This window comes from Siphateles boraxobius, unplaced genomic scaffold (assembly GCF_051911475.1).
Source record: "Siphateles boraxobius isolate OS27281-9 unplaced genomic scaffold, OSU_SipBor_1 25, whole genome shotgun sequence".
Classification (NCBI taxonomy): domain Eukaryota; kingdom Metazoa; phylum Chordata; class Actinopteri; order Cypriniformes; family Leuciscidae; genus Siphateles; species Siphateles boraxobius.
The window spans coordinates 12043600-12060305 of record NW_027508866.1 but is presented as its reverse complement, the minus strand read 5'-3'; the positions used below and the strand labels follow the sequence as shown (position 1 = coordinate 12060305).

The following is a 16706-nucleotide window of genomic DNA, read 5'->3' as shown; positions in this document are numbered from 1 at the left end:
TCGGATGACCTAATAACCCTCTAATTCATAGTTATTGAGGAATTTAATAGAATTGTTTTAATGCAGAAATTGCTTAAACAAAATGTGTTTAAGCAATTTCTTCACCAAAACAATTCAATTTTGTTCCGGATGCAAGTGTAAATTGGCTCATGGCAGCAGCAAACTCAACTGGGATACATGTCAGAACATAAGCACAACAAGCCACTTTGTTGGATAAAATCGTATAAGATGTGCTCATATGACTTTTTAATGGTGTAATTGTCTTTTTTATTGAAAACAAAATCTGTATACAGATGAATGGCATAAACAGTCAATTTGCACTGTTAGCTGAACACATCAGACCACTGATCTATATAATGACTAATACATTTTCAATAATATATAATTTTCATTCTATTTAGATCAGTGCATCAGACCTAATTCTACAGCAAGTTTTATAAGGAAATCCAAAAAAAATACAGCTTTTTATTTTGTAAAGGCTTATTATATATATATATGTTTAATGTATTTCTGAATATTAATGGCGTAATTAATTACGTGGTGACAAAATATGCTGAACCGGTTCTTTGATACGAGCTCTTTGAAAGGCTAAATAACGTAGCCAATCAGAATTGCCAGAATTTGCCACTGAACCCCACGTGAGGGGACCAGGAAGTGAGTCCAGAATGGGCTCTCTCTCTCTTCCGTCTAGATTCGCTTCTAGCCCTGAAAAACAGTGACACTGTTGCTTGGGGAAACATGGCCACTGCCGGAGATTCGAGGGTAGAGCTTCAGAAGGAATTAGTCTGTTCTATTTGCCTCGATTACTTCGACGACCCTGTCATTTTAAAATGCGGCCACAATTTCTGCCGCATGTGCATATTGATGCACTGGGAGGAAAATGGAGGCGATGATGTTGGTTACCAGTGTCCGGAGTGCAGGATGGTGCGTGGTTTGTTTTGATCAACGTTGCTACATCTTGGGTTGCTTAGCTACAGCTGCTTAAATGCACATAACGAGTTTATATACATTTGCGTCTTAATCATGCAGAGTGGCTCAAACCGACAGTCCAAATAATAACCGTACTTTACTATATTGTTAATAATATTCGGCGTGATTAACGTTACTCCGAGCACGTTTATTGAAGATACAAATCGCCACACGAGCGTTTTCTCAGTGCAGCACCAATACTTTTCTGCGTCGTACATGAAACGGTGTCCTTTTTTGCAGGTGTTCGCAAAAATGAGTTTCACCAAGAACTACCTGGTAAAGAACTTAGTGGATAAACTGAGCGACTTCGACTATCTGAAGACGTGTAGGCCCTCTGTACCCCAAAAACCCGTGAAAATGGACGGGAAATGTGAGCGACACCACGAGGAACTGAAACTGTACTGCCACACGGACAGAAAGCCCATCTGCGTTGTGTGTCGGGAATCCAGAGCGCACAGGTGAGGCTCTCTGTGGACCCCGCATTCAAGCACACACCGCGGCTTGTCTCAACCTAAGGTTACCTAGACACTGAATTGATGGCCAGACTATGCTGTATCATTTGGCAACTCAATCGGTTGTGATGCATTGACCACTGTCTCAGAACCAATGCTCTTTGTTGTAACAGTTTACATTAAAATGGTCTTAAAAAATAAACATCATACATAATTGTTATCGTATTCTTTTTCTAGACACCATGATGTTGCTCCTGTGCCCGAGGTTGTTGAAGACATGAAGGTTTGTTCTAGATTCCTTTTTTCCTCAGAGTTGGTTGGTTTTGTGTTGTCTATCACTCTTTTGTGGTGTCTATTGTTCCTCACTTCTTGTCCTACTTCCTGTAAGCTTAGTCTAAAGGTCTGAATTAGCACTAGAAACAGTGTTTCTTGGCTAACCTTGGAGATAGAACAAGGAGCTGGAGCAACTACTATCGGTCACCGTAGTGCTGGATGTACATGTGGGATTTAGCACTTTTAGTGTTTTTATTTAACAGACAGCCTTTAAATGTCTTGAAGCAGTACATAGGCATTGTTTGCAGTCTTACCGTTGTTTTCAGAAGTTGAGAATTGTGAGAACCAGTGTTGTTCGGAACAGGGTGTGAAATTAACGCCTGTCAAATGCGGACTTTTTGCACAGGAACAGGTATTTTTTCTTGTCTAGCCACCGTGGCTGATACACAGATGTTTGTGAGCCTGTGAGGAGATTTAATCTTTTCTTTGTTCAAGGTCTCATGTGAATGCTCAAAATGAACCTTTTTTTTTTTTTTACACAATTTTCATTTCACTTTGAGGTGCATTGTGAATGTAGAGCAATGTATATTAAATTTTTTGATAAATAGTAAAAAAAAAAAAACAGTTTTGGCAACAGTTCTTCTAACCCTAATTTTCATTATATTCCTACATATTCCAGGATGACAAAGCCAAGATTCATCAGGCTCAAATTATGAACGAATGTTTGGAAGGGAGCATGAAAAATCATTTTTACTCCTCGGAGTCCAGACCTTAAATTAATTGAAAGTCTTTGAGGTGTGCTTGACTCTTGCATTGTCAATACAAGATCTTGACCAAACATTGATGCACCTCTTGACGGAAATAACATCACAGCAATTTTTGGTCAAATTTCTTATCTACTCCAGTACATCCCAAAGACTTAAAATGAATCTAAGGTCTTGGATCATAGGTGCCAATTCATGTGTGAAAATAATTTTCACAATTTGAGCCTTATGAATCTTGACATTGTCATCCTGGAATATGCCCATGATACATTGGTCTTCATTCCTACATTGATGAAGTGTGTAGCTTTTCATTTCTTAAACATCTATTTAGATTAGAAGAACTGTTGCCAAACATGACATGCTAGAAACAATAATTACTGCAATAATGATCCAATCAGACTTTTGCCTATTTAAATCCAAAAAGCAACTTTTTTCTTTTGACTGGGCAGTGTATTAAAATATTATATTTTTAAAATGTACTTATTTTATTTTCAAACTAACTATAGTTGTATAATTCCAAATATTATGGTTAATGTTTTGTTGTTAACGTAAATTAGGTTCCAACAAGATGAATGGGAAGTTAAGTGTAACTCTATGTTATTTTTATATTATTAGATTATATATTAGAATTTTGAATATATTTGGAAAATCAAAATGGCTGGTAAAATATCAAAATGGCTGATTAAAGTTGTGCTTTGATCAGCAACTGTGACTGATGGGCAATAAGTTAATTTCTTACACTTTTCTGGAAACCTCCAAAAGGAAAGTGTGACGTATTTCACACATGTGAATTATCTGTTCCTTTGGATTCTTTGTGATACTCCTTGTTCACAGCCCAAGGTTAAACATGTTCAAATATTTGATGGTAATGCCAAGCAGCACGCGAGTGTAGCTCTACACAGCAACATTCATAGATTTTGATTAAGTCTGCAATGCTAAACTCCCTCACAGTCTTGTGTCCAGTTTCATTATGGCAACTGTTGACCTCTGCGTTTAACTGTTTTGTATCTTTGCTGATACAGTAATAAGGTCCATATATGTCCACAAGATCCTTCCCAGAAACATTTCTTCCATTACAGATTGTACTTTGCATAATAATTTGTGCTGTAACACTACACGTTTAAAGTTTTCTCTCTTATTTAATATGCAGAGTGAGCTCAAGCTAAGACTCATCAAGCTGAACTGGCAGAAATCCATGTGTACTAGAGTAAAAAGCACAGACGAGCAGGCCAGATCTGATGTCAAGGTATGAAAGCCCGATTGTTCCCACGCTGACTTTGTGTACATACAAATGACTCGAAATTGTTGGTTATATAACCTGCTGAGGATTTATGATCCATGTTGAGGCCCTGATGTCGAATCTCAAACATTTGTCTCAACAGCTTAAAAAACAAGCCTTGAAGGAGAAGATCGAGGAAGATGTCGGCGCCCTGGTTCAGTTTTTGTTGGATGAGAAGGATGATCTGCTGGAAAGGTTGGAGGCCGAAGCGGTGGCCACTATCGGGCTGATCGATGCCAACCTGAAGCGTGTGGAGAGCGAGGCAGCCAAAGTGGACAAAGCCATCACTGAAATTCAAAATCACCTGAGTGACAGCGCTAACTTTGAGGTGAAGACGTTCAACAGCTAATATATTATAAACGAAAATTTCCCTAATCTCTCACGCACATTTGTTAATATGAAGCCCATTTACGCCTCAGAATAAAAAAAACAATAAGACAATTGTGAATTCTTAAATCTTACATTTGCAACTTTATTTATTGTTAAGGCCCCGTTCACACCAAGAATAATTATTTTAGCATTCAAAAAATATCATCCAACAGTTGTGTTATATGCTGCCATAAAGGAATAGTTCACAGCCTGTATGAATTTCTTCCGCTGAACACAAAAGAAAATATTTTGAAGGATGTCGGTAACCAAACAGTTGATGGACCCCATTGACTTCCATAGTATTTTTTCCCTGCTATGGAAGTCAATGGGGTCCATCAACTGTCTGGTTACCGACATTCTTCAAAATATCTTCCTTTGTGTTCAGCAGAAGAAAGAAATTCATACAGGTTTAAAACAACTTAAAGGTGAGTAAATGACACCTTTAAACAATTCCTTTAAATGCTCAAGCTCTTTAAAGTCAGGTGGATTGTGATTGGCTGCAAACAAAATTTGACATTCATCAGCTGGGAAACAACATTTCTGTAAGTGATTCCTACAACATTGTTCCTCTATCATTATCATTTTAGCAGTGGAGGTCTCTTCTAATAAAATTGTCATTGTTATAACTTTATAGCTAGCTATAGTTATTATTACAAGTATCGTCCTTGGGTGTAAACAGCCCTTAATTGTGACTACTTCTCATTTTGACTTTTTATAAAACAATTATGACATTAAGTACATCACGAAATGTCTTCATATTGTGCAAATTGCAACTTGTTTTTTGTAATTGTGACTATTTCTTCCTGTTCTCACTGTGTGACATTATTAACATTTAACTTTCCCCCCCCCTCCAGAGTATCAGTAATTCATATTTAAGGTATGTAAATCTGTTAATTCTTTAACCCTTTAAGGTCCACACCAAGAAAAAAGTGATGGAAAAATGTTTTGTTTGCATTTCTTATCTCCTTATGTCGCTAGTAACCAGACTCAATGTATTTTTTTTCAACACATCCCATAATTTTTAAAATATCGGCCTCTACCAAATGGTTGAGATGTCACTTAATGGTAAAAAAAAATGGTACCGGAATTCATACACATACTTTGCCATACTTTTTCATTGCCCATCATAATTTATGATCAAAACCTTTTCTAATCTTGACAAAACACATTGTCAGAAAGGTCTGAGTCTCAAGGTCCTATATTTTGTGACAGAAGTGATATTTGGACAGAAATGTATTAAGTTGTTACAGCAGAATGCATACAATTAAATTCAATGGAATTTATGTCATCTTTGGTATTACGCCTAAACAAAATCTCAAGGGAACTTCAATTTTTGTGATATCAACTTCAAATTTGGAACACAACTTGGTTAGATATATGGCTTTGATTTTATAGTAATTTTATGGTAAAAAATATTTTGTAAAATATATATTTTATATAAAAGAAAAAATATTAAGTACAGTATATTTGATTTAATGTAAATTTAAAACTTCCATAACTTTTTCATACTTACATTTTTTGAAGTGCTTTTACTTCAGCAATAATCTGCTGACTGTTTTCTTTAAAACAAGACCAAACTTAGGTCTTTATTCCAAAGCATTCTTGAATTACAACCAAGTTTTAATAGTGCATTGTAATGTCCATTCTCAAAAAGGGGGGTGACAGTTAACCATTATGTGCCAAGTCAACCGTTTGGTTGAGCATGTTTTTGAAAAATTATTAAAAACATACTTAAGTTTTTTTCATGGAATCAAGTAACATAATTTTGTAAAGTTTGGGCTCTTATAGTGTAATATGTAAAAAAAATATGCTTAGCTTGCAAAATTTCACCAAAAACAGTTCACATGGTTGGGGTGATTTATTTGTTTCTGACATCCATGTTAGAAGAAGTGTTGTGACAAGTGCTGTTGATTGACTCTGTGAAATCTAGTGGATTTTTTTTTTTGCATAACATACCTCAACCAGATGGTAGAGATGGCTCAATCAGTTTGAGTTAAGTTAGGTACTCCTCTCAATAAAATATAGTGACTCAAAATGTGCTCAACCATTTGGTTGAGAAGTCAGCCTGTTAACTAACCCTCTGGGGTCGGCGGAATCGTCGGCGATACCAGCTCACTTTTTTCCTTATCAGTGCAAAAGAGACTCAAATTACTCTGTTGATTTTGATCTTACATATAAGTGCTGTACATCATTACATCCTGTTAAGTGTCTATTTTTTTTGTGGGTACTCGCAATAAAAACAAAGTGTTGTGCTTTTCGTCAAATAAAGAAAAATAAACATGATGCGCGTTTTACCTTCTCTCGTCAGTGAGGTCCATTCTGAAACGGGTCCGAAAAATGAACTGTAACTCTGTCAATACTTGTCACAGAGATACGAGAGATTTCTCTTTATGAAGCTGAAATTCTCTTCTTTTAAATGAAGTAATTTATATAAAAAACAAATATTCTCAGTTTATGTAATCTGTATGAAAAGAGAGATGTCAGTATTTTTCTTTCCAGCTCATTATACCTCATTACGCGTTAATGTGCCACGCCCACGGAGCGTGCGCGGTATTCAAACGCAAATGATCTAAATCAAGCCATGCAAACATGCCAACGCCCACCAGCTGGATTATAAAATCATGTTTAGTAAGTTTCTTACTACCGCTGTGAACACAGCGTATCCCTACCCTGTGCGGAATAATACTATCTAATAACCCTGGAAAATGTACCAGAAGTGCTGGTAGTTTCATTTCGAGGAGCAACGGATCCAGCTGATGTAGTAAGTCATTTATTCTTAAGTGCTTTGTTCTAATCACGATATTGAATAATGTCTATAAACCGCAAAAAGACTGAATATGTCTTAAATATGAATTGCGTGTCTGTGTGACACGTAATGCGTAATGAGGTATAATGAGTGGAAAGAAAATATATGTAAGATCAAAATCAACAGAGTAATTTGAGTCCCTTTTGCACTGATAAGGGAAAAAAATTAGCTGGTATCGCTGCTTTGTTTACTACAGTTATACAGCGTGTGTCTGTTCCGTTCATTCACTCTCGCACCTACATTAGTAAACATGTACATGAACACATCCAAACTATATTGCTATAGCCTACTAAGATGAGTAAAAATAGACTGAAACATGTTGAAATAAAATGTGTGTATAAGCAACAAACTGCAAATTAACATGTATATGCTAATATATCATACACAATATGTTACAGACTAAATATGAATGTTTAGACAAGATTTTGTGATTAGTTTTGGATAGTAGTCTTTTTTTTAGTCAAAACTTTATAATCTGTCACATTAAATAGGTAAGCTTTTGTTCACCAATTTCTGCTCATGTTAAATATACTATATGATGTTTTGTCAAAAATAAAGTAGGTATATTGAATTATCAACTAAGATGTTATTATAGTGTTTGTTCCAATATTCAAAATAATGAATCCTTACCTTTTTTAATACGTAAGATAAAATGTATACTTTTTACAAAGAAAGAATACACTTGAAATATTGTTAAAATTGTAATTGTTGTTGTAATTGTAACCTATTTGTAATTGGTTACAATTTCTAATCGTAAAATATGTATATATAGATAATTTCTTTTGTCCTTGCATTCTTTGGGACCCTGTGACACTCCTGTGTGAAAAGGCTAATTAATATGCAGATCATTATGTATGTGGCACATTATCCGGCCTTTGTCTTCTCAGGTGTGAACACGCCTCCACACATATTGCCTTTCCAAACAAAAGGTGTCTTATAAAATTTAAATCAATGTATTGTTTTGTGTAAATGATTTGGCAGGATGATTTTCAGATCATTTTGAAGCAAAAACTCTAGGCAACAATGCCCATTAGTCAAAAGTCTTGTAGACACATATTTAGTTTGTGTTTTGTGGCCTTATTTCAGACACTTTTAAGTTTTAGTTTTTTCAATAACCATGCATAAACAATATTCTCTCAAAAATACAAACATGTACATACATGTTGCTCACATATTACGGTAGCCCCGTTTGTGCTATATAGAGTGAATTTACACCTTTGCCATTAACATGTTTATAAATAACTGAAAAAAGCACAAATGTCAGAACACCTCCACGACCCAGAAAACCCCTCAGACCCATGAGGGCTAAATCTGCCCTGCTAAAAATCAATGTATTTTAGGGTTTTATCTCTCATAATGTGTTTTTTTATTTTTTCTCATAGCCCCTGCCACATCAACCTCGGCGTCCAGGCCTCTAACTCTCCTCCAGATTTCTCCGAGTTCACAGGCCCCTTTCAGCTCATCATGTGGAAGAAGATGATGCATGTGTTACACACAAGTGAGTGCTTTTGTTGCCGCCACATTTACCATTGGCAAATTTTCATGGGCAAACCTAGTCATATCCCCATACATGCAAAATCACCACGTTGACTAACAGAAAACTGCTTGTTTTGAAAATGGCTCCTGTGTGAACGGTGCTTCATGCATCGCAATACTATTGTCAATAGACAATGAACCTTTGTTTCCTCACAAAATTTTGCCATGTGAGATATGTGGTGCCAAGTCATGTGATTTGTTGCGAGTGTTAAGTTAACATGACGAAACGGCTAACCAGATGTTCCCTGTTTTACAGTGCCTCAGAATTTGACTCTAGATTTAGACACCGCTCACCCCTCGTTGACCATCAGCGACTTTGACACCAAGGTGGAGGAGGGCCGCGTACGCTCCCAGGAGCCCGACATGCCGCAACGCTTCACTCGTTTTTTCGGCGTGCTCGCCACCGCCCAGTATTCCAGCGGCCAGCACTACTGGGAGGTGGATGTGCGGGACAAGGGGGTCTGGTATCTGGGCGTCACCACAGAGTACAGCAACCGCAAAGGTTTTGTAAACCTTTCGCCCTCCGCTGGCTACTGGAGCCTGTGTCTCCAAGACCGACTGTACGCCAACGAGGAAGACTCGCGCGTGCCCGTGGCGGACTACTGGAACTCTCCTCGTGTCGGCGTCTTCTTAGATTACGACCGGGGCCACGTTACTTTCTTTGATGCCGTCACTATGAAACGCATCTATAACTTTGTCACATACTTTGACGAGCCCGTCTCACCCTTCTTCAGCCCGGGGAAAAACGACCCGGGTAGCCGACTACAAATATGTCATTTCTACTGAAAACGAAGTGATGCGTACATGCAGTTCGCAAGAAATAAAATAAAAAAACGATAAATGCTCGTGTTGCATCGAAGTAAACATTTCAGGACCTTTTCCTTCCTGGAAGTAGGAAGGAAGTTTGTTTTTAAGCTCTGCTTTGTCTTTGGATTCAGTTGATCTGAATGAATTAGTTGCGTAGGGCTTTGATACAACATAATCTGAAGGAGTGAGATGAGTTTTTCTTGCTCTTGAATTATGATGTAGTCCCACTGAAATTCAGGTAGAGAAGGCATTGCCGGTTTTTACGCAAATGTCATCTTTAGCTGCTCTGTGTCGTCTTGTCTTAGACCTCAGCGTTGTCTTTTGTACATCAGTGTAGAGGTGAAAATAAGGATTAAATCAGGCCAGAAATGTATTAATGCTTGTATCAACATTTCAATTTGTTAAATGATTTGGGGGGGGGCAATAAGATTTATTTTTAGTCACTATGTATTCCATTTTATGGCATATATTTACAATCCCCCCCCCCCCCTCTTATTTTACATTTATTTTAAATGTTAACATATTATTTTGTTGCAGTTTTCTTTTTAAGGAATGTATTTGTTAGACAAATAACCGTGTTACATAAAGGCTCTGTGTTCAAACATATCGTAACAGCTCAGACTGCAATAGGTGCTATGCAACTTTGAGTTTGTGAATTTTCGACAGATATGCTGCAAGGAACACCCTTTTGTTCATTTAATTATGTAAATGAGTTTATCCTGAAGCTTTGTGCCATTCTTGTTACGTCATGTACCTTTCAAATCCATTATATTAATTTTAACCTGTTACATTTGTTTAGCAGTAGTCAAATCTGTCTCGTGGGCTGATGCTGAGAATGTTTGCTTTAGTACTGAAACGAGCACAAAGGGACCAGCACCTTTTTATTGAGCTCAGATGGTTTGTTGTTCGTGTTGATATTTACTGAACTAGTTTATATACTAGAACCGCAGCAGTCATTTGTTCAAAATGTCTGGATCTTAAGATGTTTTGTCCAAATGCTGTTAACGTGAACATGTTCTCGCAACACTCCATGATAAAAGCTAGGATCTAAGTTTCTTTTAACATTTAGTACATTGCTAATCACTGTATTTCCTCATAAGAAATTATTTCAACTTGAAATCATTGACTCTGTATGTTTAGTGTATATATATTTTTAATTTGGCTTTCTTTTAATTGGTGATGTGAGAGAACTGTTACATCACGTTTGAGCATAACTGCTGGATGGCACCATGAGTACATTTTACTTTTGTGAGATTTAAAACAACTGCAATGTTAAATGTTTTCCTCTACAGTCATCTAAAAAATAAAAAATTACAACAGTTTTTTCATTTTAGCATTTCATATTTCATAAAACCAGTAAGTTCTTTTTTATATCCATATATAATATTTTTAAAAAGTGAATCATTTTGATTTACAAAAAAAAAGACAAAATATGATTTTCAAATGAGTAGGATAGTTTTTATTCTAAACTCCAATATTGTCCAGTGAAATGTACATGGTTGTTGCTGTACAAGACTTTGGTTTTTTTTTTAAAACCATATTTATTAAAATATCTGTCCAAGCACTTTATCATGCAGTGTAAAGGTCCATTCCATACCAAGGTAAAAATTTGCGTTTACACCAACGGACGATGATGTAATCGATTCTAAGATCGCTGCTGCAGTTGTCAACATGAAACCATTTCATGGTATTTTGATATATATATATATGTATGTATATACAGAGAGAGAGCTGTATTTATGATTTATGTGCACATCAACATTTTTTATTTTATTGTGGGGTATGTGATTTGGAAAACGACCGGCAGATTTTGAAAATGCACAATTCAAATGGTCCTTCCTTCTTTCCTCCAACGCTGGCCCTGACTCAAGCCATTCGAAGAACAAGGACGCGCATTCATGCACGAGTGAAAACTCAGATGCGCGAGAGATTGTAATGATGATTTACTACTAATCATGGAACCGGCTTTACTGACGAGATGCGCATGCGTTACGAGCTTTGAGTATGCGCACGGAGTGGGTCACGAGCGCTGGGTGGAGAGGGGTGTGGTACGACCGTTTGATTTACGAACTTACTGTCCAATGATTCCAGGTGGTCTTGGAAATGATTGGCTGGAGTTTTTCGAGTCCTTCCCGTTCCACAGTTGATTAAATTGCTTAATTTTCATTTCAGTGCTTCTAACTCAGTGGCTGTAAGTGGGTTAGGAATAGGATTTCAAGTTATTTTGAAAAAATGGACAAAAAAAAAGAGAATCACATACCCCACCTTTAATGTGCCATTGTAATTAATAACCAAAACATCTCTGATGATGTGTTTACTGGCATGAGGGCGGGACAACCTGTCACGCACTTGAGATCACAGCAATAGGAAACCACAACCACCCAATCAATCCCAAAATGCACAAAATGAAATCCCGCCCTACAATGTTTGTTGTCTGAGAAGCTGTTTCACCCGGATATACTTCACAATAAGAAAGAAAAGACTATCTTCTGTTTAATGGCGAATTATCAGCGGGAGGGAAATCATTTCAACGATATTGTTCCTCTGCGTCCTTATTGTTACAGCTGCGATGTGGACTTCCCTTTTCTGATTCTGCTGTTCATATTAGAGACATTTTGCAGGCACACAAAGGCCCAATGTTTATTGTCAATATTTTAGCAATGCATGAAACACAGCTCACACTTTAAAAACTAGCATTTTTTTTTTATGTATTGGTTAACGCTCCGAATTTGTGTGACCAATTTGAAGCCGTTGCGAAATCTGCATGCTCTCGCAAAGTTCCCGATCCCTTCTTGGATTTCACCCACAAAAATTCCCAGAACAATAGTAAATGTAACTGCACCTTTAAGGGCAATTTTACGAGTTCTTAGAGTGAACAGGCCTTTACTGATGACGGTTCTCCAAAACAGCCCATCACGATGGAACCCAGACAGACAGATCCTGTATATGTGTGGAATCCACATGTATCAGATGTGGGCCAGATCTGGGCTGACACTATGTTGCTGTCTGGGAAGCAACTATTATATAAACTTGCAATTTGTATATATTATAAATTAGAGAATACTTGTTTTTGGCTATTACAGTATTTTTTATTTCCAGCCTGGCAATAGCAACTCATTACAAGTATCTCTGCTGCAGAAACCATATTCAGACTGCTGGTAAAATCATTAACATGCAAAAACATTATTTGCACAGATATAAGATATACGTTCACCGTTTCAGCTGTGAGCCACCGTTCATTGACCTTACAGTATCACATAGAGCAAGTAGCCTATTAAGGAGACATGGTGTCACATAAACCTTCAAAGAGACAAAGGAAATATCCACAAAATTAAAGGGAGGTGATTTTGAAATCATTCGGAAGGACAATCTCAAAACAAATTATTCAGGAAAATGTGTACAAAACATTAAATAAATGGACAAATGAACAAACTAATACTGACTTAAGACAACATTTGGTTGCTACACTGTGAACATCTGGCGTCTGCATGATTATTTACAGAGAAGAGATATAATTCCATACAGCTGATCATCTTTATAGAACATTCAAAAACAGAGGCAACAGGCCTATACTTGGAACTTGCACTGTACTTGGGTTTGATTATATTTCTATTTGCTTGTTGGATTTTTCAACACGTAAAGTAGCCTTGTGATTTAGAAAAATAAATAATTTGGAATGGAAAAAATATGTCCTTTTTTAGCTCCTTTTGTTAATTGGTTTAATTATTTATTTTTGAGAGAGAGAGGCGGGGGGGGGGGGGGGGGGGGGGTTGGGGGTCAGGGATGCACTTCCTGTCCTGTTGATATCTGTGAGGGATAGTCAGCTCAGATGTTCAGTCTGAATGATTTAAACACCCAGTTGGCTGAAAGCGCTCACTGAATAGCTTGGGAATAGGGAAATCCCAGTGGTAAATGCTGACAATACAAGAAGCCAGTGTCATTTACATGTTACATACACCAAATATGTTCATATGTACACACATTTGTATATTTACAAATGCAGAATGTAACAATTAAAATACACAACTGTTGCAGTCATGGAAAGGTCAATCACTGAGACGGGAGAGGAATCTTGGAAATATTTGCCTTTTCGGCAAGGGTTTAAGACGTGATTAACAAAATGTATAATATAAGAACCTGTGCTTATTGATATGGTTTCTGTTATTTACAATCAACATTCCTGGTTTAGTACAGAAGTAGTTCTTTGTTTTGGAATATGAAAATCAGTAAAAGAGTAAAGAAATGTGCTTTTTGTTCCTTCGATTCTTCCTTTGTGGTTTGGCTGAGAATTTCGCTGATATGACTATGCAAACTGTGATGACCCGAAGTCGCAGGAGAGTTTGTGTCACCCCGTGGCAGTGCCTGAGGGGGTTACTGCAGGTACCGGTAGACTTTGAAGCAGTGGTTACCAGAATCGGCCACCACAACATGGCCGTCGGAGGTTAAAGCGAGACCCTGCGGCCCATACAGTGGGTCAGCAGTTGTGTTGATGTAGGAGAGAAATGAGCCTGAGCTGTCAAACACCTGAGAGAAAATATATATATTTTTTTAGAGATTGTCGTCTTCAAAAAAGTGCTACTGAAATGACTTATTTCTTGGAGAATTTGTAAAGAGGAAGTGGATGTTTAGAGGATTCAGTACCTGTATTCTGCTGTTTCCCCAGTCTGCTACGATGATATTGCCGTTAACATCAACAGCGACCCCTGTGGGCGCATTAAACTGTCCGTTTCCCTCTCCATGGGACCCAAATTTAAACAAAAACTCCCCATCTGCACTGTAGACCTGAGGAAATACACATTTGAATCACCCATATTAAATAAAATACAATGTTTTACAATAAAAGATGAATTGTGTAATTTCTCCCATCATTTAAGTTTTACACATATGAAATGAATAATCCTTTTGAAAATATATTTTAAATCATCCAGTCATGTCAGTAGCCTAATCAAAATGTTTTGTTTTTTTATGGAACAGGTTACCTCATGGGGGCAGCCATTTTGAAATCAAATGACAAATACAGATTTTGTTTTACCTCTGTAAACCCCATTATTGGAAACATTGGTCACACTTAGTTAATAGTTATTAGTGAGAATTGGTCCATATACTATGACTTTTGCCTCAATAAACTCCTAATTACTGCTTATCTATAGTTAGTAATGTAGTTGTTAAGTTTAGGTATCGAGTAGGATTAAGGGACATAGAATATGGTCATGCCAAATAACGCATTAATATGTGCTTTATAAGTACTAATAAACAGCAAATATCCTAGTAATATGCATGTTAATAGTGAGAATTGGACCCCAACTAAAGTGTTACCGAAACTTTCACTTGTGGAATAAATGAATCATTACTGACTGCTAATATTGCATATTTACAATGACATCAACAACTGAAAAGTATTGCATTTGTGTGAGATTACATCTACACCACTAGGCCATGTTGTCAATGCAACTTAAATGATAACTAAGTGCACCTTTAATATTTATTAACATTTAATTGTACAGCAGGGAAATATATTAATATTGTATAATTTTTAATACTACAATTAAATCAATTATTTGACTAAAGAATATATCAGTCAAAAAATAAAAATAAAATAAATAAATAAATAAATAAATATATATATCTTTAACAGCATGTTAAAGTTGTCCCTTTTTGAGGGTGAGCAAATGAGCTGCTGCTCCCAGCACAGAGGGCGGACAGCTTGTGTGTGTGTGTGTGTGTGTGTGTGTGTGTGTGTGTGTGTGTGTGTGTGTGTGTGTGTGTTAGCAGCTCCTATTACCTCACGCAGACACGCACTAAAATGTCAGAAACTGTTCTGCCTTTTATGTTCAAACCAGTCAGACAATAATGGAGAGACTCAAGAAGAAGTGACATGTAGAATGCAAAAGGATGTTTCTGAGTTAACTATCTTCAAGTCATTGATTAGCATATTCTGTCATTATAATCTATAAATCGCTCGTGTGGGAACTGTTGTAAGACAGGCATGCTATTGCATTTGTGTAACGTACTGTATTGCATGTGAAAAGACGAATGTGACAGCTTGAGCAGACTCACAAATGTGCTACAACAACTCTTCCTCTTCTCGACATGGACTGTGTGTTCATGGGGGCGGGGTTTATGTAAATTTTAGGGTTAGTGATGTCACCAACCCGGGAAGAATGTCGTGTAGTCCCTACCCGCCGTTTGTTGTAGTCCTAAAAAAACGACTTATTTAAAAGCAAATATCTTCCTTTGCTTTGAACTTTGAGCGTCATAACTTTGCAGATGTTGTTTATGCTCAAAAGGCAACATTATACACTAACTAAAGTTAGAAAAGTGAAATCATAATCAACCACCCCTTTACGTTTTTTTACAATCGCTATGACAATTTTTTCAATACTTTTAACAAATTTCCTAAACTCTTAACACAGTTAGCAATACATCGGTCTGTGTAAGCTATACTATTAACACATTTCATGTTGCTTTAACACAAAATGCATACAATTAACTAAAAAATTTAAATGCTTGAACTTCTTTTACACACAAGCTCAAACAAGACCAAAACAATGTATTTTTACTGGCAAATTTACCAATGCTTTAACACAGGTTCAGAACATGGTGTTATCTGTTCTGACATACAAACCTTACAGGCTAAAATCAAGGTAAACAGCTGTTTATATTGTGAATTGAAACACAAATATATCCTCTGTATTTTATTCTATTGTTACTGAGAAACAGCTGATTGAATTATGCAAATATATACATTTATTTTTATTTATTTTCTTTATTGCAGCAATTCTGTCTCTGTCTTCGTTTTTTCATTACAGTAACCGTACTGTACATTCTATAAAGCACTCTGAGATGGGTCTTTTTTCATTGAATTTCTGCAGCAAAAGACCTAAACCCAACAAAACAAAAATGTAGAGAGGCTTCAAAAGAAACTGCAGTGCAAAACAAAATCTATGATCAATACAATATACTGTCTGTTGTATAAGGGCAGACCTGACACGTATAAAATAATGCAGTTTCTGTAATTCCATCTGATGTTAGTGTTTTTATGACATTGTGCTATGATTGACTAAATCTTCCTGTTGGACGAGAATATATGTTAGTGTTTGGAAAAATTATTTGATTTTGAGACATGTTTGCAGTGTTTTGGTAGACATAGTGTATTGTTGATAGTGTATTATTGTATTTTGAAAATTAGTGTTGGAGTTTAGGTTAAAATGTGTGATTTTGAGCATGAAATTAACTGTTTTGCCAATTGTGTGTTGTAGGTGTGTTGGTGTGTTAAGAGTTTAGGAAATTTGTTAAAAGTATTGAAAAAATTGTCGAAGCGATTGTAAAAAAAACTGTAATATTCATTATGGTGTATGGAGTGTAGATTGATGTGGAAAGAAAGTATTTTAAAGTAGTTTAACAAGGCAGCAACATAAAATGTGAAAAAAAAAGAATGGGTACAAATACTT

General features: G+C 36.5%; 2 protein-coding genes across 6 annotated transcripts in view; one reads left to right on the top strand and one right to left on the bottom strand.

Annotated features, from left to right (window-relative positions):
• The first annotated feature begins 623 nt into the window (after nucleotides 1-623).
• trim47 (tripartite motif containing 47) lies at nucleotides 624-10577 on the top strand. Of its 2 annotated transcripts, XR_013207094.1 has the most exons (9): nucleotides 643-924; nucleotides 1210-1427; nucleotides 1659-1704; nucleotides 3609-3704; nucleotides 3841-4065; nucleotides 4961-4983; nucleotides 8295-8410; nucleotides 8705-9548; nucleotides 9684-10577. XR_013207094.1 is itself a non-coding variant. In XM_077242700.1 (8 exons), the coding sequence occupies exons 1-8, from the start codon at nucleotides 739-741 to the stop codon at nucleotides 9232-9234; spliced, it is 1440 nt and encodes a 479-aa protein (XP_077098815.1). In that variant the 5' UTR covers nucleotides 624-738; the 3' UTR covers nucleotides 9235-10577. The 2 variants fall into 2 exon arrangements, 1 of the variants encoding a protein (XP_077098815.1); XM_077242700.1 differs by having other exon boundaries at nucleotides 624-924; nucleotides 8705-10577.
• Nucleotides 10578-12322: 1745 nt separating this feature from the next.
• trim3b (tripartite motif containing 3b) overlaps nucleotides 12323-16706 on the bottom strand; it is a 31428-nt gene continuing 27044 nt past the window's right edge. For all 4 annotated transcript variants that reach the window (XM_077242697.1, XM_077242699.1, XM_077242696.1 and 1 more), the window contains 2 exons: nucleotides 13897-14037; nucleotides 12323-13779 (listed from right to left, as the gene is read on the bottom strand). In XM_077242697.1, coding sequence (XP_077098812.1) covers nucleotides 13627-13779; nucleotides 13897-14037 — 294 coding nt within the window. In that variant the 3' untranslated portion in view covers nucleotides 12323-13626. The remainder of the gene's footprint in view (nucleotides 13780-13896; nucleotides 14038-16706) is intronic.

Bases quoted from the DNA above. Each gene is read 5' to 3' on its own strand.
- trim47 (XM_077242700.1), top strand. From the start codon at position 739: ATGGCCACTGCCGGAGATTCGAGGGTAGAGCTTCAGAAGGAATTAGTC. The intron at 1,428-1,658 runs GTGAGGCTCTCT...TTCTTTTTCTAG, and splicing joins CGGGAATCCAGAGCGCACAG to ACACCATGATGTTGCTCCTG. The intron at 8,411-8,704 runs GTGAGTGCTTTT...CCTGTTTTACAG, and splicing joins GATGCATGTGTTACACACAA to TGCCTCAGAATTTGACTCTA.